Source organism: Blennius ocellaris (genome assembly GCF_963422515.1).
Source record: "Blennius ocellaris genome assembly, chromosome: 14".
Taxonomy (NCBI): Eukaryota; Metazoa; Chordata; class Actinopteri; order Blenniiformes; family Blenniidae; genus Blennius; species Blennius ocellaris.
The window spans coordinates 17123997-17144173 of NC_137663.1; the positions used below are offsets into that span (position 1 = coordinate 17123997).

At 38.1% G+C, this 20177-nt stretch overlaps 1 protein-coding gene across 1 annotated transcript; it reads right to left on the reverse strand.

Moving 5' to 3' along the window:
• Positions 1–12347: 12347 nt before the first annotated feature.
• On the reverse strand, positions 12348–20177 carry htr3a (5-hydroxytryptamine (serotonin) receptor 3A; the record flags this gene model as incomplete). Its single annotated transcript, XM_080509411.1, has 9 exons — positions 12348–12658; positions 14141–14377; positions 15219–15429; positions 16235–16395; positions 17501–17670; positions 17766–17875; positions 18325–18369; positions 19110–19273; positions 20108–20177. 9 exons carry the CDS (start codon positions 20175–20177, stop codon positions 12348–12350), a joined length of 1479 nt encoding a protein of 492 aa, XP_080365537.1.

Here is a 20177-nt window from a genome sequence, read left to right on the forward strand (position 1 = left end):
ACCGTCTCGCTCGTCGAGGGTGTGGAAGTTTGAAGACTGTTATATGGTGTCAAAAAAAAACAAAACAACAAAAGAAATACATGAATGTGAAAGCCTGCAAGCCGGGTTCATTCAAGGCTGTAACAAAATACATATGTCAGCAGGTTAATGCTGCCTTTCGGTCAAACGTTGGGAAGCCCGTAACTCGATACTCTTAGAAGTTGCCAACTTTTCCAAGAGAGTTTCAAACAGGAGGAACATCGAAATTGGTAATAGCTCACACCTTGCAGGATCTTCCTCTTCTGCATTTCCATTAAGTGCCACAATCTCATTGGAGTTTGAGGAAATGAGCAAGTGGAGCACGCCAGCCTACTGGCATCCTGTGCAGAGTTTGCATGTTGTCCCAACTTTCTCCCACATTCAAAGATATTCATGTTAATTTGTGACTCCAAATTATCCACAGGTGGCAATTTACATGCAAGATAATGTGTCTGTGTGTTTGCTGGTGTAGTTCGCCTATATCACCAATTATCATTTCCAACGCCCTGTAAACCCTCAGCTGGACAAAGCAGGTGTGGACGATGGAAGAATGGAATATCAGCATTTGTGAAAGTTTAAACAAAAACTCTTCCAACAACCAAAACTCTTGCAGTTCCCAAAGTTTCTGAAATGCAGCATTAACCCTGCTGTGTCATGTACTGGTACTGTGGTTGAACAATAAGGCTTTATTGAACATCACTGCATGTCGCAGTCTTATCTGGAAGATCACATATCCAAAATGGCCGGTGAGGGGGGGGTTCAAAAAAACGGGGTGGGAAATCACTGATCGGACAAGACACAGCCCTGCAGCTCAGGGGGGGCGACCAATAAGACGACAGAATAAATCAACTCTTTCTGTGGTTTTGTCCCTGCACTTCGTCTCTCTCGTGTCCCGTTGTTGTTATTATTGATCTTGAGTTTGATCTCAACACATCGTACTTGAATTACCTCGTTTTTTGTTTTTTTTTGTGACCTCATGTTTGCTTGTGTATTTTAATATTCCCTTTTGTTTCTTTTTTTTTTGTGTGTGTTCACAAGTGTATGCAGAAAAGATGCATTGCAAGGACGATGATGCAGTGTGTACGCAGAAAAAAATTAAGTGCCACATTGAAGAGATTTGTCTTTTTTTTTTTTTTTTTTCTAATGTGTATTTCTTTGTGCATTACTTGTTACCAAACTTGGTATTATTAACCCTGCTTGTTAAAGAGCTGGAAAGGTTTGGTCATGTTATAAAAGCTACCTCTAAGTTGTTTATTGTTTTTTTTGTTTTGTTTATTTCTTGGCAAAAGCACATTTTTTTTGTGTGTGTGTTTGTGTTTTGCATTTTATTTTGTCATTGCTACTTCATCTCATGCTTTTTATTTTCTTCAAAAAGTTGATTTATGATTGTTTTTGAGTAAATTGTAAATACAAGGGTAAGAGATATCAAACTTAGAGGTTGACAGGATGAGAAAAGTCATGCAAGTGGAGGTTTTCTCTCCTCTTATTGTCTCCCCCTGCACCTCCAACCACAGAAGAGCAGAGAAAAAGAAAAAAGAAAAAAAAGCAATTTTGAAGCCTTAAGTGATGAGTAAGAGGGATACGGCGGATAAAGCGGAAGTACCATTGCTTTTTAAAGAGGGTTTAAAAACAAGAAATGAAACTTGAAAATATGTGAATAGAATTGTAGTTTTATAATGTGAAAAAGCAAGAGAGAAAAAAAAACAGTAGGTTCGCCACAAACACTGAACCGCTCCGGACAGGTCATCATGTTTGCAGTAATGCAGAAAGCGTTGGACAATTGGAACTGCAAGTGGTAATCAAACAAAATAACAACAACAACAACAAAAAAACAGGAAAAACCATGAGGTTAAAAATAGATTATCTCAGAGGACGAGTTCTTCTGAGAAATGAGTGTATTCCTGAACAAGAGCCAACAGAGGCAATTTGATATATAAAAATTGTGATATTTTTGTATTCAGTGTCGGTCCTTTTTCCATTTGTGGAGGGTTACAGCAGGGCACAAATATTTGTATTTTTTTTTTTTTTTTTACACTTTTGTTTTTCATTTGTTTCTTTTATCTGGGTGTGAATCATTTTTGCCTTGCTCCTCTTTGATATTGTTGGACAAAAAAACGTGTGTGAACATATTGTAATAATAAGTGTTGCTTTTTCTGGATGTCAATTGCATTGTAGGTGAAGGACTAAATCTTACCCGCCACAAAAATTTTATGAGTGTGTGTATGTGACAAAGTTTAGAAAAGAGATTCAAAAAAAAAAAAAAAAAGTAAAAAAAAAAAAAAAAAAGATGATAAAATATGGGGTGGCAGGCGGATGCTGCCAAACCGACCAATTAGTACTTGTCATTCACAATTTTTCAATCAAACTTGACTGTCAACATATTTTTTGTTTTGTTTTTGTACTTGAAAAAAAAAAAAGAAGGGATGGCATGTCCCATGGTGTCTTGCCATTTTATTCTCAAACACTGTGAGCTGAGGGGGTCTTTTTTTCACCCTCATACAAAATATCCACCCACTATAATAATAATAACAATAATAATAAATACCCACGGTTCAGTCTGAACACCACAATGCAAGACCTGTGCAGTCACATTATTCCTATCATCGTCCTCTGAATGTTTTCTACTTTTTGTGGGTGAAAGAGTGTCAAAGAGTGTGTATCAGTGAGTTTGTGTGTGTGTGTGTGTGTGTGTGTGTGTGTGTGTGTGTGTGTGTGTGTGTGTGCGTGCGTGTGTATTTGTGGAAAAATGCACTAATCAGATCAGATACAAAATAAAATGATATTCTATGCCACTTTTTTTCTGTTGGAAAAAAATATATATATACATTGGCATCGATATAGTTCTTCCCTCAGTGTTCCTCCGATGTTTCTGTACTATCTTTGTGCCTAAAAATGGAAATTGTTCAACAAAAATATCCATCTATATCTGCTTAGTTTCTGTATTTTCAGAAGAAAATAAAAATGGTGTCTCCAGCACCCAAGGGATGTCATGACGCTCGAAAATGACCTGATTATAATTTTTTTCTTACAAATCCTGAACAGAGCAGGGTTGGGGGGGGTTTTTTTTCTTCTTTTTTTTTTCCAAGAACTGCAAAAAACCCTCGGTGCTATTGAAATAGCAACTGGGGATTCTGCATTCACTTATTTTTCTAAGGCCAAACTCTGTGATTGGCTAACAAAAGCATTTATTTCGCCACATGAAAACAAAGATTGTGGACACTTTGCTGAAATTGAGACTGGATGCAATGTGGAGAAACCTTTGGGAAATGATTTGTGAAATTGTCTCTTTTCCAAGCAACCCCCCCCCAAAAAAAAGATGCTTTTCTGCTCCAGATTCTCTTTTGTTTTAGTTTGTCAGCAACAGGTTTGCTGTTGGGAAACCTAAAAAAAACAAAAAAATTTAAGGGTAGTTGGCACAACGGTGTTTCCCTACTGCTTTATTTCAGTTTTCTTGAAGTACTTTTTCTCTTTTTTTTTTTTTTTTACTCTCTACAAATGCATTTATAAAAAGAGGGATGTTGAATTCGTCTGAGAGGAATCATGGCATCCCTGGAGCTGGCACTCTGTGTTTTGGTGTGGTGTTTCTAGAACAAAGTAGCCATTTCATGCAGTGTTGCAATGCATGTGCCATCGAGGTCTAGACTAAAATTGTTTGAGTAACAAAGCACCAAGACATTGTATTTTTTTATATTAGCACTGAGGACCAATTGCCCTGTCGGACCAAGCATAACAAAGCTTTTTATGTAACAAAGCTTTTCTCTCTCTCTCTGTCTCTCTCTCTCTGTCACTCTCTCTCTGTCTGTCTTTCCCTGGCTTGTCTGTGCTACTTCTCTCCTCCATTGTCGTGACAGCACAAGTGCCAGTCAAGTTGCTCTGTATTAAGAAAATAGTGTTTTTATTATGATTTGAATTGTTATAGTTTTTGTCTACCTCAGCACCTAATCTTAGCCTAATCTTAGAAGGTGCCCAATTATTATTTTTTTATTTTTCTTTATTTTTTTGTGTTCTCTTATTGTTGTCGGTTGTGTAATTTTTTTTTTGAATTTGCATTAGAGCTTTGCAAAGGTCCTTTGTCTTTTCCAGCGACAACGTGCTATTTTTTTTTTCCCTGTGGCAGTATGTTTCCTGTTGAGCTGTGCCACCAATCTATAGCCACCGTCTGTTGATATAGAGGTTGTTCTCTCTTTTTTTTGTTTCTTTCCATGTAGAATCAGACACATCTCTTTGTAACATTTCAGTGTTCTCTGATGGAGTGTGAAAAAAAATAAAAGATTTAATGCTGCAGGTCCTCTTCTCCATGTTGTCAATAAAGTCAATGTTGTGCCTTTAATAGTGAAAAAATACAAAGAATTTTTTTTTTCTTACATCCTCCTAATAATAGATTGTTTTTTGTAGTGGATTTTTTGTATTTTTATTTATGACTCTCATGATAAAAGTCAAATCATGATGTATCCTTTCAATCTGCAGTAGGAAAAAAAAAATAAAACTTGGACTTTATCTTGTTTGTCTTAGCCGTCTTTCGGGCTCACAGTTTATTTGATGAATTTTTAAAAGACCTGATTAAAATAGGATTAAAAATGATTTTGTCGCTGTGTGCATGAAATCTATAGGATTTTACAAGTTTTTTTATAGAATATTTCAAACAATTTTCTTGATAACCTGCCTAAAACCCTCTGAAAAGGCATCATAATGAGAATATATATGGTTTCGGGCCATTTGGAGTTTGCATGTTCTCCCTGTGCGTGTGTGTGTTTTCACCCACAGTACTATGCGAGTGTGTTTTTACTCTGATGGACTAGCGACGTGTTCAGGGTGTAATCCGCCTTCTACTACTGTCAGCCGAATCAGTGTAGAAGATGGATTGATAATGTGCCTGCGTTTAAAACTGCCTGCCAGCTGAAATATAAATAACATAAATTGTTAGTATTGGATTGGCAATGCCGTAAACTGCTCTCTTTCAGCCCGGGGCGGCTGTGGCTCAGCCGGTTGAGTGGGTCCTGTTCTTGATACCCCCCCACCCCCCGTGCATGTGTCAAAGTGCCCTTGAACCCCGAGTTTCTCCCATGGTGGTCGGGCATCTTGCATGGCAGCTGTGATTTGACATGTGAAATATATTCTGAAAGATAATCAACATTTTGTCTAAGAACACAATTATCTTGCTTGATAATGACTTTTGGAAATATCAAAAATATCTGCAAAAAAAAAACTATGTGAAAACTGGCTTGGTGAAACGTGAGTGAAAACATCTAAAATTGTGAGGCAGCAAACATAAACCATGGATTTACTTTTTAAACATTTTCCTGAATATCCTGCTTGTAGCCTGCGGGATCTCTCAGCTGGCTGTTTAAAGCTCTCTGAACATCAGTGTCATATTTTTTAGTATTTTTGTCAATTAACTTAAAAAAGATTTTTAAAAAATCAAAACCTGCCTAGTATTGTGCACATTATGAATTTTCCTGCCATAACCTATCCAGGTATGGACTCCATTTGACCTCTCAAGGTGTCCTGTGACACATGACACAAAGTTAACATGATTGTAATATTCTTGTTTAATTTATCAATTTGAAAAATAAAAAAAACAGTCATGTTTTGATCTCAAAGACAAATGTTTCTTGTAAAGCTGGTTAAGAGATAAAATTCAACACGGTATCTAATGTCATCCAGTCCGTTTACTCTTGTGACACAACTTTAAGCCCGGTCATGTACTGAGCCACTCTGGGGGACTCGTTGCCACAAAAACACATCGAAAAATAACCAGGATTTCTGTTAAACACGTCACGCCAGAGTGTTGGTGTGGGAATGAGAGTTAACACCCCACCCTAACAGATTAGAGCTAGAGCAAGAATGACTCAACATTCATTGTCTAACACAGAGTGGTGGTTTAAGTACTTGAAGTTGGAAGGTGTGTCCTCCATCGTTGGGACTTGTTTGACATCCCACAGATGCTCGAGAGGATTGAAATCTGTGGAGTTTGAAGGCAACTTGCCTATTGTTGGTGGCAAACATCAGCATGGGCTTTGCATTGTGCAGTCCAATACATTTCCATGAGAAAAGGGTTAGGGTTAGGGTTTCTAACTGTTCTAATGCAGCAGTTTTTGAGCTCCGGTAGCTCGCCTTCGCTCAACATGCGACTTTGTTCCTTTCCTTGATAGAAACTGATCGCTGCAGAACAGGAAGACTGCACAAGCGCTGCGGTTCTGGAGATTTTCTATCCCACTCTTCTCACCATCACAATCTTGCTCAAAGCATTTTCCTGCTCCTAACACATCAACCCTGAAGACTAAATTTCCACTTCCACTGCTCAGGATATCCCACCCAAAGACAGGCCCCATGATAAAAAAGTGATATGCACTTTGCCCATCAACTGTCATGCTGTGGACGATCAAAGTGTGTCAGTAGGTTAAAAAAATTTAATAAAAATCACATTGGAATGTTTCTTTCCTGAGCTTGAAACTCCCAAATGTGCTCAGTGACGGTTGCATGGAAACTTGTTTATCTTCTGATGTATCATTCATATATCATAACAAAGGGCCCGTCTTTTCTGCACAAACATGATCTTCAATGCTTTGTGCAGCATTCTTTGTTATCAGGGCACGAGAACTGGTGTAATTTACAGTTAGGGAGGATTAGATATTTCCTCCCACGTTCTTAAATCTGTTATTATTCCCTAATAACATGACACATACCTGCTGCCCAAACATACTTTTAATGTACTGTTTGAATAACTGGTGGATTTCCACCATAAATATTGTCTTGAAATGATATCAGAATAAAGAATTAATTAAAAAGTGTAGCAGGAAATTCTGATTTGGACTAGAGCTGGACTTTCAAACAAATATGAAATGATCACCAGTAGAAATATCTTTTTTCCTCCTTTTTTGGAATAAACAGACACATTCATCATAAGGTTAATCCAAACATTTAACTTACCCAAAATAAACCACTATAGATCAATAGCTATAATGTGTATTGCTTCCATAATGTGAAATCCATTAACCTCTCTCGCATTTAAACCGGGAGGAGAGCCTTTCACAGCACTTATGCCAGCTCATTTTATATAATCCAGTTTGCTGCCCCTCTTTGAAGATTCTATTATACTGTGAGTGGTATCGTGTCTGCGGGGAAGAAAACACTCTCGTCAGAGCAATACTACCCACCTGTAGTCCCTTGAATTATCATTGTAGCAGTTTTAAAAGTGCCTGACTGGATGCCATCGCCTGTTCTCTTGACAATCTGCCGTACGTTTCAGCACACGCTCAAAGTCGAGGTGCATTTAGCTGTCTGGCTCCACGCTCACCAGCTGGATACTTGCCATTTCTCAGTCATGATGTGCTCGCAGTAACTACTACAGCACTTCAAGCCTGGCTGCCTTTTGTCAGCTCTGCCTCTTATGTGCCATGGAGGTCATAAATGCAATCATTAGATATGCAGGGCCGGTGCATGTGTGCATGTGTAATGTCACACTCACTTGATTGCCATTAGAGTGGATGCACACACGCACACACACACATACAGTAAATGGTGACAGACTGACCTGAACACTGACATTAGTCTGTTTGCTGCCGGCTGTTGCTCGTGTTCATCTCCTGTTTTTGTGTTTCTGTTCCTCGGCAGTTGATTTCACACTTTATTTTTTTAATATCGTTGCTCAGCCTCGATGATGTCTTGTTTTTTCAAACATTTTGAATAGTGATCACTATTGTAAAAGAATTCAAGAATCAATTGTCAACAGAACACTAACCCTAAAGTACCTTTGTGACAATAGCCACACTCTGACTGAACTCCTCTTTACCAAGCCTAAACATCTTGTATTCATCCTGATACACACATTTGACTTGGAACCTACAAATTAAGGTCACACATGCGGTATGTCATCGCGCGGATGCAGTTACTCAGTTTCACCCTACACTTGAAACTAATTTACTTGGCAATAGGCATGCTGGGAAATCCTTGTTTCTTTATCCAATCAATTTCTTTCTCACTTTTTTTCCTTGCTTCTCAACATAACTCGCAAATATACTTGAAATCCTCACTGTTAGTGCTGGATCTCTCACGTGGAGCCTCATTTTTTTGATGATAGTATTTCCATCCATCATGCTCCCAGAAGGATGAACCATTCCAAAAGTACACAGACTTAAGTGTAATGGATTTATTTTAGAAGTTTTAGTGAGAACATTCACAGTCCCCGGGAGGGGAGAGCTCTTTTGTTTTGTGATTTAATGATGTCTTTTGTAACACAATCCTTAGGACAAGCTTTAAAATTTAAACCTCGCCACTGATGTTGCACTCACAACTGTGAGTCAGGATAAGGAAGAAGAAAAAAGAAGAAAAAAACAAAGGGGCTCCCGCTTTAACTATCCTTTAATTGCCATGAGCGACTATTAAATGTACTAACAACGAGGTGTGTGACACGAGTGTGTGCATCCTGCTGTAGTCTACAATTGTACATGCCGCATGTTCTGGATGTGATTGGAGGAAACCATTTGCGAGATAATGTGGAACAACGTGTACAATCCCTGTTTCTTCAAGGCCGCAAATATCCATTGTTCTCTCTGTGTGGTCGCAGTAATTTCATCCCCAATAAAACCAGACACGACAGGCTTGTCTGTGTGACCACCAAATAAATATCACATCAAATGTCTCCAATATGTCCCAATAATGCCTGTGTATTTGCTCATTTCCTCTCCATGCCACACATGATCACATCTCGACTTCAGCGTATTGGAAACTAATGAGGCATCTCCCCACTTTCCCTGTTTACTTATGCAGAGCACTCCAAAATATTACACCCCAAACAGCACTTTGCAAGCTCTGTGGTTATTTTTCATGGACTTTTTTTTTTTTTTTTTTAGGCTTGAAGAGAAAACAAAAACAGGAAATGAGAGTGGGGAAAACTTATTGCGGATGGTTTTGTTGGACTTGTTGCTTTGGTGTGACTTTGATCTTATTTTGGGGGAATTAGGAAGGAAGGGGCCAGGGGAGGGTGGTGGATGGTTTGTTAGGATTGTAATATGAACAGAGCAGGCCCTTTGTGCAGCCGCACAAGACTTCACCACTGATCCCTGACCCACAAATGTCTTGACAGGGCCACGATGGTGATGTTCTTTCATTTGGAATTAGTTTTAATTCATTCAGGCTGTTATGAAACCAGACCAAAAGACTCAGAGTATTCAACTTTTTAATGGAGTTACGATGGTGGACAGGGTAAATAAAAGTTAATTACGAGATGGACAGCATAGCAAGTAGAGTCTTAGTTGTGTTCATTATTTAGCACAAATATAGGTTAAAAAATATATATATAGGAAAATGGGAAATAATAAAGAAATGCTTGTTTATGGCTTCCAAAAACAAGGCAGATTAAAATATATATAAAAAAACAACAACATGTTTTTAAGGTTATTACTTAACCCCAAACACCACAGCCAGTGTTCTCTCAAGAAAGGGATTTAGGCCGTCTTAAAGGGGCTTGAACTTTAGTCAGGAGGAAGATATCACATATTTAAGATTTTTGGCTGACATTTGCCCAGACGCCACCAGCTTGAAAAACTCCTCTTTCAGTCTGACAGAAAATCACGTTTTCAACACATAGTATGGTGATGATGGTGCTTTTAGGTCACAAGTTTGTCATTTAGGAGAGGGGCTTTTCACACACACCCCCCCCCCCCCCCCCACACACACACACACACACACACACTAACACACCCAGAGCTTTGCTTTATCTTATACCACGTAGTCACTTTGGGTTAAATACTTGACTTTGTAATGATTTTCACAAGATTTCATCGGTATTGAAAATATGAATAGCTGCCACTGGACATGTGCATTGATAAACTAGATTTAAAAAAACCAAAACCAAAACAATGTAAATATAAAACAAGGCTATATTACAATGACTAACATATGCAGTGAGAAGTGAGATATATACAGCACAATTTGAGACAATATATTAAAATAAAAACCGATAAAATATCGGCAAGGGTTTGCACGGAAGCAGCATTAAAAAATACTAAAGCCCATTAAAAGTGGCACTGTGCTTGTCTATTTTGAGTTCAGTAGTCTGGTGGCCCACGGGGAAAAAGAAGGTGAGATGCTTTGAGCGATTTTTTTTTTTACGTGTTTTAAGAAAAGAATAATTTATCATGATTTTCTTGTCAAAAATATGGTACACCTGGAACAGGTATCCCCCCGACCTCCTGATTTTTAATTTTTTTTTTTGCTGTGTCCCCACCGAGGCTCTCTGGCGCCCCCGAGAGGAGACGCTCCCCTCACTTTGAAAAACCCCTGGTTTTGAAGCAATAGAGGTCAAAGTAGAATGTATAGGGGGAGCAATGTGACTGGAATGGCGAGCAATTACAGACAGTGATCATTTAATTTGCGTGCGTGTTTGTGTGTGTGTGCGTGCGTGTGCATTTCAAAGCGTCATCGATCTCATTTACATTCTGCGTTCATCTTGCACACAACCTACAGTATCACAGACTATCTGATTGATAAGTCCCATTAACTGATTTAATTAACCTTTAGTGTCCCTGTCCAAGACGTGGCTCAAGAAAAACACGGCAAGCTTACAAAGACTTTACACACCGGGGCAGATGTAACCTACACTTGTTGCACTCTCACATCAGGAGGGGGGGGAGACAAAGAAAGGTGGAACCAGGCATCTTAGTCCCCTGGCAATGCAAACATCATACTTTTGGGGGGAAATTGATGTGGTTGGACATGGTGCCATCCACTGGCCAGAGTGGTGAACTGCAGCTTAAACGCACAAGAAACGGTGAAGTATGGAGAAGTGTTTGTTGCAAGGCTGTAGCTGTTCGTCATTTCTCCTCACTGCGAGACATTCCTCCCTTCGATTCCAGCCTTTTTGTAGTAGATGTGCATAAACCCCCTGTACAGACATGGGTTGATTCCAACAGTCCAAAAGTGTTTAAGGTGACCCTAAGTTTGATAAAATTGTGCAGAATATAGACACATGAATAAATGGATGCCTCCTAATGATATTTAGTTTGAGGCTATTTAGTTCTCTATTCAGTTTAGGTCCTAGGTTGATGTGGAATGTTGTTTGTTACATCACATATAGTGGATTTCTTTCACCAGGTGACATATTGCAATTTCAGTTGACTGATGATGGACCTTTGGTGTATAAATTCTACACCTAATTGGTCGTCTTTCGTCCACGCTGACCTTTTAATACTGTTGTAGGTGGAAATGTAAACACTAAACCAAAAGTGTTGCAGTCAAATGGAAGCAAAAAATATTTACGTCTCAAAGGAAAGACAAAAACAACACACAAGATGAGGAACATAGACAGTAATAATTGGTATGTATCTTTTTTTGTACTGTTTTATGTTATTAAATTCACTACGGCAACACAAACAAATGCTGAAACGGAAATTTATTTGGTCATCTAACAGTGATTTGGTTACTTTTTTTGAGAAATATATTGCACTTTTATCATAAATAGCAAGATTATGAAGGTCACAATTGAGTAACAGTGACTTCTTCATGTTATAACTGGACATTGATTGATTGTTGAGCTTCTTATTTTTTTAGCGAAGCAGCTACTGTATGAAAGATACAAGAGGTTACACAACTGTACATATGTACATCCAAATAAAGAAGCTCTTAAAGACAGTCCCCACACACATACACAATATGTAATACAGATCAAAAACATTTCATCTACTGCAAGGAGCATATCATTAATATACATTTCCTATTTTCTCTCAATTTAGGTACAGGTTTTTTATATATATATATATATATATCGAACTGATGTGTTGCACTGAAGAAACAGCGTGACACCAGACCTTTAGAGTTTAGCGATAATATCCTCCATTCTGCCACCAATATGTCATTTAATCCAGGTTTTCGTCTCCACTGTATATCTTCAGCTTCACTTTTATGACTACAGATTGTCTGTCTTCCACGGTTTTAACCAATTTGACTTTTTTTCAAACTGTATTTACTCACATCCTTTGTCTAAAATATAATAGACTGCTGCGCTACCAGAGTTATTTCCCATAGTCCCTTCTCATGATGGATTATAGTAAAATGTGCAGGTGTGTTGAGGCTCTTTGTGTAAAGACATTTTTTTTTTTTACTGCCTTGAGGCTTTCTCAGGTTGCCTTGAAACTTCACCAACAGGAAACAAACTGGTGGTATAATCTACTAATGTACATACACAGCAAACCTCCACCACAGGAGCCCTGTCCCATTAACATCTGAATGCCTCCTTGTATCCTGTGAGCCACGTTGAACATGCAGCCACTGACTCAGGTGTTCCAAAATTCCATTTTTACCCGGTTAGTTTGCATGCACTGCGGTGAAACTCAGGCCACCTGCCAGACCGACCACAGGGTCCCCAGAGTGATGCTGTAGGCCACCACGGCCACCAGGTAGACTCTGAACAGCAGCACGTCCAGCACGTAGCCCACCTGCAGCCACTCCTTGGCAACTTCACGACACCGGTCCCGCTTCTCCAGGAAGGAGCGTATCGCCGTGACCTCCTGCAGGATGTTGTCCATCACGGGAGGGGTGGCGTCCCTGGATGGGGGCAGGTGCAGGCCCAGCAGCCCGCTCTCTCTGTCATGCTGGCTCAGCCTGCGGCCTAACTCGCAGGTGTGGTGAAGAGTGCACTGAGCTGCAGAGAGGGAGAAGGGTTACATCTTTGCAGGTCTGCAAAAGGAAAACACTTGGAGGAGTAATGCTTAAGAGTGACAGGATGTATTGTGTGTAGTGAATGTTGTGTGGTTATGTATTGCTTGAGGGAGTTTCCACTTTATCATTGATGGTATATTTAGGAGGTTTTATAGCAATTGTTTATGTTGTAAAGGATAAATTACAAAAAAAAAGTATGAAAAAACAGAGCAGCTCAAACTAACAAAGCAAAAATAAATGATTAAAAAACAGATATAAAGGATTGGGGTCATTGCAAATCAGGCCTTGTGTGTAAAACTTTACAGAGAACTTCAGGCAGAGCAAGTATTGTGTCGGGTGAGTATAGTACATGAATATATATTGTTTTTTAGATGTGACAACCTTTTTCTAATCCATAGTAATTTTGAAAGGAAAACTGTAAATGATAAATTAGATCATTTGTTCCATTTTTGAGTATCAGAAGTAAATAATGCTTGCCAATTACACATGGTAAAAACAGGTTTACTTTGAGCAATTTATTATTAGTGACAAAGAGCAGTGTTTCTAGCTTCAAACAACTCGGGGAGGAACCCCCATGGAAACACTCATATGAGACCCTTTGTTTTTCACTGCTGTAAGTCAGCTAAAAATAACAATATTAGTTTAATTTCTGTGAATCTGGAATGAGTTTCATTCAGTATAACATGATAGCCTGAAGTAGGAGGATAAGCCATTTCAAAGCTATTTAAAAATGGACTGGCTTCAATGTTTTAATTTAATTAAATTCTAACAGTCATACCAGCAGAAATAAATTATTATTATTAGTAGTAGTAGTAGTAGTAGTGGTAGTGGTAGTGGTAGTGGTAGTAGTAGTAGTAGTAGTAATTAATAATAATAATACTTTTGGGGCACTCAAAGACTCTTTCACTGAAGAGATCAGAGAAAGTGAGCTACTCTGTTTCTGATGCAATAGCATTAACATCCAAAACCTATCAAAGAAGTTGGATTGGAGAAAACACACTAAAGGCTGCAAAGATGCAATATTCAGAAAATAAATACAGTTCTTTTCCCCCCCCTAAGGAGAAATACTGTGGCTGGAAGGCTTTCTAATTGTGTGTTGCAAAATACGTTTTGGTTGTTCCTAATAAATATTTTTTCATGTTTTCATGGTATTCTGCAATTATTTTACTGTACAAACCCAAATGTGACCTAACCAAAGCTTTTCATGATAGAAATAAAACGATCTTTGTGAAGACATACTGAAATTAAAGTAAGGTAGCATTTTTCTGATGGTTTTTATTTTTGAAATAAGAACTTTATTTTGTTACCTTGAGGAAATGGTTGATTTGTTTGTTTGACCAATGAGAGAATTTCGCTTGGGGTTATTCGTCCTCCCAAAAGGTTTTACTGCATCTAAAGGTAACTATTTGCTTACAAAAAAAAAAATTTTTTAATCTGCTTTTCTTTGACTTTATTTGTGCTTCACCTGTCCCATAGTTGTTGTCCTTGTAGTGCTCCAGGTCCGAGGCGTGGGAGGATAGCCTGGAGCACAGTCGGTGCTTCTTGTGGATGCAGAAGAGGACCGGGGCCCTCTCCAGGACCAGGTACTTGACCCAGGGGGGCACGGGAGGCTGCAGGTCCTGCTTGTGCACCAGACGGACGATCAGCACCGTTTCCGTGAGGCTGATCACCAGCAGAGCCATGCAGACCACGAAGTACACACCTGCGGGACAGGTATGCGACAGCCTGAACATCATAATAATCACACACAGGTCATTCTACACCGCTTATTAGTTACTCTAGACAATATCAAGTCACTAAATGCATTTCAGTGCATTAATTGAACAATTTACTGTCATTATATATGGGAAAATAACAGTGTTGTTTTTTGTTTTGGTTTGGGTTTTTTTTTCTAAAACTTTGTGCGCCCCCTCAAATGCCTCACAATGGTTTGATCTAAAGCGACACTACCTGTCCACTAACGGTCGCAAAAATGAAGAAGAAAAAAGGTTTCTGAACCTAAAGTTTCCAAACATTTACAAAATAACACTTCTGCTAATTATTTATTTATAAATAAATAGGAAAGGCATCTGTTTTTCACAAATATTTACACTAAATTCTATAAACAACAGAACTAAACCAGCTCAATATACATAATTGTATGTGTGTTGAATCTAAAATAAATGAAATGTGATGTGTTTTAAGTGAACTTTGGGATAAAATGTACACTTTACCCTTTATTCTTTAGCTGTGCCTCAATTTGTCAGTGAAAGCATGGGATTGACTAAATCAGAATAACCTGTTGACTTCCACAGACTTTTTTCTTTCCTTGTTTTTTTCTTCTTCTTCTTCTTTTTTTTTTTTTTTTACAATATTTGCACAGCTTGTTTTTTCTATATCTACAGGCTTGACTTACAGATCAGTTGCTGGGTTAGGGTTAGTTCTGTGCTATCTTGAGCTTATATTTGACCCATAATGGTGGTTTTAAGTTCCCACATCAATTTAAAGATGAGTGACATTGTTTATATGTCCTAGCTATAATAATCACGAGAGATCCCAGCCACCTATCAGCGGAGTTCCTATGGCAGTAGCTGGCAGAGTGTCAGACACGATGATGAGGAAGACGGAGTAGCCCAGCAGCAGAGTGATTTTAAAGGAAACTCTCTCGCCACTGTCTGGTGGCAGGTAGAAACCCACGATGTCCATCACCATGAGGAAGATGCTGGGCAGCAGCAGGTTCACAGTGTAGAAGAGCGGCCGTCGCCGGATCACCACCTGGTGATGGGGAAACATAACAGTTATAAAAGAGCCAATAACTTAAGTATGTATGAGTATGAGTACTATCATGCACAGTGCATATAAGGGTGGACATGCTATTGCACAGTAAATAAATAAATTCTTATTGCACAGGGGTCGGGATGAATGAATGAAACATTAAGGAGAGCTTAATTACAATATGATTATTACATAGAGTTTGGGCCTAAAACAAGAATAATTGGCTATTTTGCTCCTGTCAGTTCAATTTAATTCAGTGTAATGAGTGCCATTTGAAACCAACTGATGCAAAACCATCATCATTATGGAGGAAATAAAACAATTGCACAATAACAGCTGGAGCTTTTCTGTCCATCAGTCATTAAATAAGGTAACAATGAATTGTATATCAATGTAAAGGTTGCTGGTTTAGATCAGAAGGTACAAATTGTGGTGGCTTTTATTAATTTCTATGTTTTCTTCTGCCCTTCAATAAATAATGCTCAAGATTAAGTTTAAGGAAAGTGAGTATCAGTCCTTTAACAATCATTGACACCAGAATAATACCTGAAAAATGTAACAGTTTTTTAAAACCCAATGTCAAAATGCTTAAACTTTTACAAAGTTTTTTTTTAAGCCAAAAATATTACAAATATTTTATTCCTATTATGTAAATAATTTGCATTTGTGTGATGAGCAGCACGAGTAAAAGACAATATGAATTGTCAAAGAAAAGAAAAAATTATCCACCAAACACAAATTTCCCCCATATTTTGGACGATGCGAGTTAAACACTGCACACGGCTCTATCAATCCCAAAACTCACGTGGAACTTCATCTCGGCATAATAATCGTCGTTGTCCACGCTGAAGATCTTGTAGTTGGAGAGGATGTGGAGCAGCTCCCACTCCCCCTGGTTCATGAACACACTCTTGTCCTCCTTGAGCTCTTCGGGGCTTCGCATCAGGGTGATGTTGATGTCATCAACTGCAAATCGAACACAATATCGAGAGCAGCATGAAACAGCCATGGCAACAAGTCAGCCTTCACCTACCGCTCCGCTCTGCAAGCACACGTCTCAGCGGGGGGGGGAGCTGATGGATGCAGCGAACATGACAATGGCTCTCGAATCAGTGCAGCTTCAAAGGCAACATCGATTACATTCGGTTTCTTTGCTCTTTATTGCACTTAGCATGCAGGTAATTGATATGAACTATCAATGAAATTTTCCTTGAAATACATTAGGACACACTCACACACATATGTGTGTATATATATATATATATATATATATATATATATATATATATATATATATATATACACACACACTACACAAACATACACACGCTGTATCCAGATGAATAAGACTCTCCTGTCTAGGGTTTGCATGTTTGTTCTTCCTGAGCATGTGTGCAATTCCTCCTGGTATGTAAGCTACCGATCATAATACAAGCCCATTGTTGATGAAGGGTCATTTCTAATTCTTTATTGCAGATCAGTGTGAATTATATTACCAGGTGTTACTAATACTACGCACCGCTCATGTTTGTTGAAATCATGGCCAAAATGTTTATAAATGACAAGAATGATTCGCCTGGTTCGCCTTCCTATTGGTGCATTTCAATAAATTCTAAAACAATGGAAAATGTTGTTTCTTTTTGATAATTTCATTTAAACAATGAAACACCCTTCTATTTTCAATTTACCTGACATAAACCAAAATAACCCTTTCATTGTATCTCTGACAGTTGGATTTTCTTTCATTACTGTGGCTCAAGTCCTTCTGCAGTCAAAGAAATTGGGGATAGATGATTTTCCAGCAGTTTTCTGCCTTTGTGATCGGCTCCCTCAGCCATAGCAGGTATAGAAGAAGGATGAATGTTTACATGTTGGAAGCAAACAAACAAGAAAATACCCCAGAATTCATTCCTTGGATTCAAATTCATTGAAAATACTAATTTGTATCAAAGTGTTACACTCTTCACTTTGTCCATTGCAGAACAAATATTGTGCATTTTGTGGCTTTATACCATCAGATTATACTGGAAACCTTCCACAATTGAACGTTCAATGGAGCGAGGCGTCTTACTGGTGTGGAGCCAGCTCTGGAAGGTGAGGCTGCATTTCTGCACGTCGAATGGGAAGTTGTAGATGTTGAGGGTGCAGGCGGTGACGACCTGGATGGGCTTGTAATTGCGCACCAGTCCATTATGTGTCACATAGACGTAAGGGATGTCTGGAGACTTCCCCACGTCCACACTGCGGGTCAGAGAGACAGAACAGCAGCAGTTGACACAGTAATGATCGTGTCCATTAAAAAATAAAACACAGAAATCAGAGTGAAAGTTGCTCACAACTCGTTGATGAGGATGTCGGGCACCCACACGTTGGCCGTGGGGAGAGAAACTTGTTTGACTTCATCAAAGTCTTCTGGGTCCCAAACCAGGAATTCATCTGTCCATGACTTGAGGAAAATGTATTAATCAAACCACCTGCAGCTAAAATAACACATTCACTATCCAAATTTCTTTCGTTGTAAAGACACATGTAGCTACAAACTATTGAATTAAAGTCAATGTTGGAATTGAGTAAAATAGAACATAAAAAAATATATATATATCATAAGATAAAATGAATGAAAGGATACATTTCTAAACTATTTTAAGTTAGATTAAAAAAAATACTAAAATCCAAAAATAATACTATAAAAGGTGAATGAACAATACAATAAATTGAAAACAATACTAAAAATACAAAATTATTAAAGTAATTAAGCACTCGCCATGAGATGATACTATTGCAAATGATGAAGCACTTCTATAAGAGACAACCCCAAAGTTTTTTTAAATGTGAAACATAAAACATTTTTGTTTCTTTTTTTCCCAATAGAAAGCCAACAAATTAAGTCCTTACCTGTCTGTACCACACATACGTCGTCAAAACCTGGTTCTTCTCGTCCTTTTATTGGCAGAACATAGAAAAAATAATCAAAAGATTATTAAGATCAACCTGTTGAATAGTTTGTATTTATCAAACACGTTTTTTTTCCTCATTTCTTCATGATAACTAGTATTTTTAGAATTTATGTGAAAACAATATATAAAATGGTTATATACTGACAAACATTGAGGTGTTTTATAACTTTTCCTTTGAAAATCTTCTCCAGGCAGAGTGCAAAGTCACCTGATGCCTATATTTTGTCTTGTATACGTCTGGAGATCTGATCAAATATGAAAAATTGTTCCACCATATTCAATCCCATCCCACAGTGTGAGGATTAGATGTACACAATATAAGGTACTAAATACACAATATAGAAAAATGTACAGCCGTCACAAAACAATATGTACACTATATTTCATCAAGTATGGAGCAGATTCCCCACAGATTATGAGAAAATATGAGAAACTGGTGGCCCATCATGTTATTTATTTATTTTATTAATGTATTTATTCCGTTATTTTATGACTGTAACAACTTTATAATTACAAAAAAAAAATCATCCATTGAAATGCCCTTCAAAAATTCCACTTTCAAATATTTCAGTGAATGCCGAGTAAACGGCGCTACATTCACTGCATGCACTCATTCAGGATTTAACGTGTTAAAAGAATGCATAATACAACCATGCACGGCCCAGCCGAGAAAGTGGATTGAAGTGCCTGAAGGCAGCAGCATGTGTGTGCGGTGGAGCTCACCACGTTGAGGATGGAGTAAACCATGAGGTCTATGGCCACGATGGTGGACGTCCTCCAGTCCTTCACCGGCCTCACTCCTTTCTTATAGCCGGCACTCAGAAACTCAGACAGACGCACCAAAGTGGCGTTTGCAAACCTTCCGGCGCTGCTGCCCGGCTTCTTCACTGAAACGAATTCATCACAATCGCCTCAAGTTAATATTGAGAGAAAGTAAATCTATTGAATATAAATTCACAGTTAGTCATAGTCAAGCAGCAGATTTAACTGATCGTCGTATTGCCTGCATTTTGTTTTTGACTGTTTTCTTTCTAAGATGCTTATTTTGATCATTATTGATGAGTTATGAGAACATTAAGGATCATTAATGTGTGCATAATGGCCATTTGTACAAAACTGTTGCTATGAAACACAGAAACATAAGACCTTAATTTAAAAGGTTTTTTTTTTTTAGAAGGTTTGGGTTCAGGGTTATTTGTGTATGAAATAGTAAACTGTCATTTAATAGACATTATTTATTGTGAATGTCAAATCTTACTGATTTCTACTAAAATGGATTTAAAATAAAATGTCTTAAGAAATGATGATGACAATGATCACGGATTAACACACTCATAGCTAAAATTGACTTTAGCCAGTTTCACTGAAAACGGAACAAATGTGTGAATTTGTCAAAAAGGTGCAAAGTTAATTATAGTTTAACTTAAAATCCACAGAAAAGAACTGATAAAAAAATTAATAGGCCACATTTAATAATTATACAGAAGAGCAGTTACAATATTCTTTTAAATATTTTATTATATTGACATGAATTTCTTATTTTGTTTCAAATCTTGTTACATGCGACACTGAAAGTATTTGAAATATTCTCTAAAATCAGTCCCTATGATTAAAAGTGTGTTGAACAGTTGAAATGATTGCATTTATAGTCATGATCAAAAGCAAACAGAGTAAAGTGGGCAGGTAAACTGCAGCAGGAGCAGAATCAGGAGTTTGCGTACCTGTGCAGGCTCTGGATGCTCCATGAATCAGTAGGAGAAAGAGCGCGGTCCAGACTGACGAGTTCCTCAT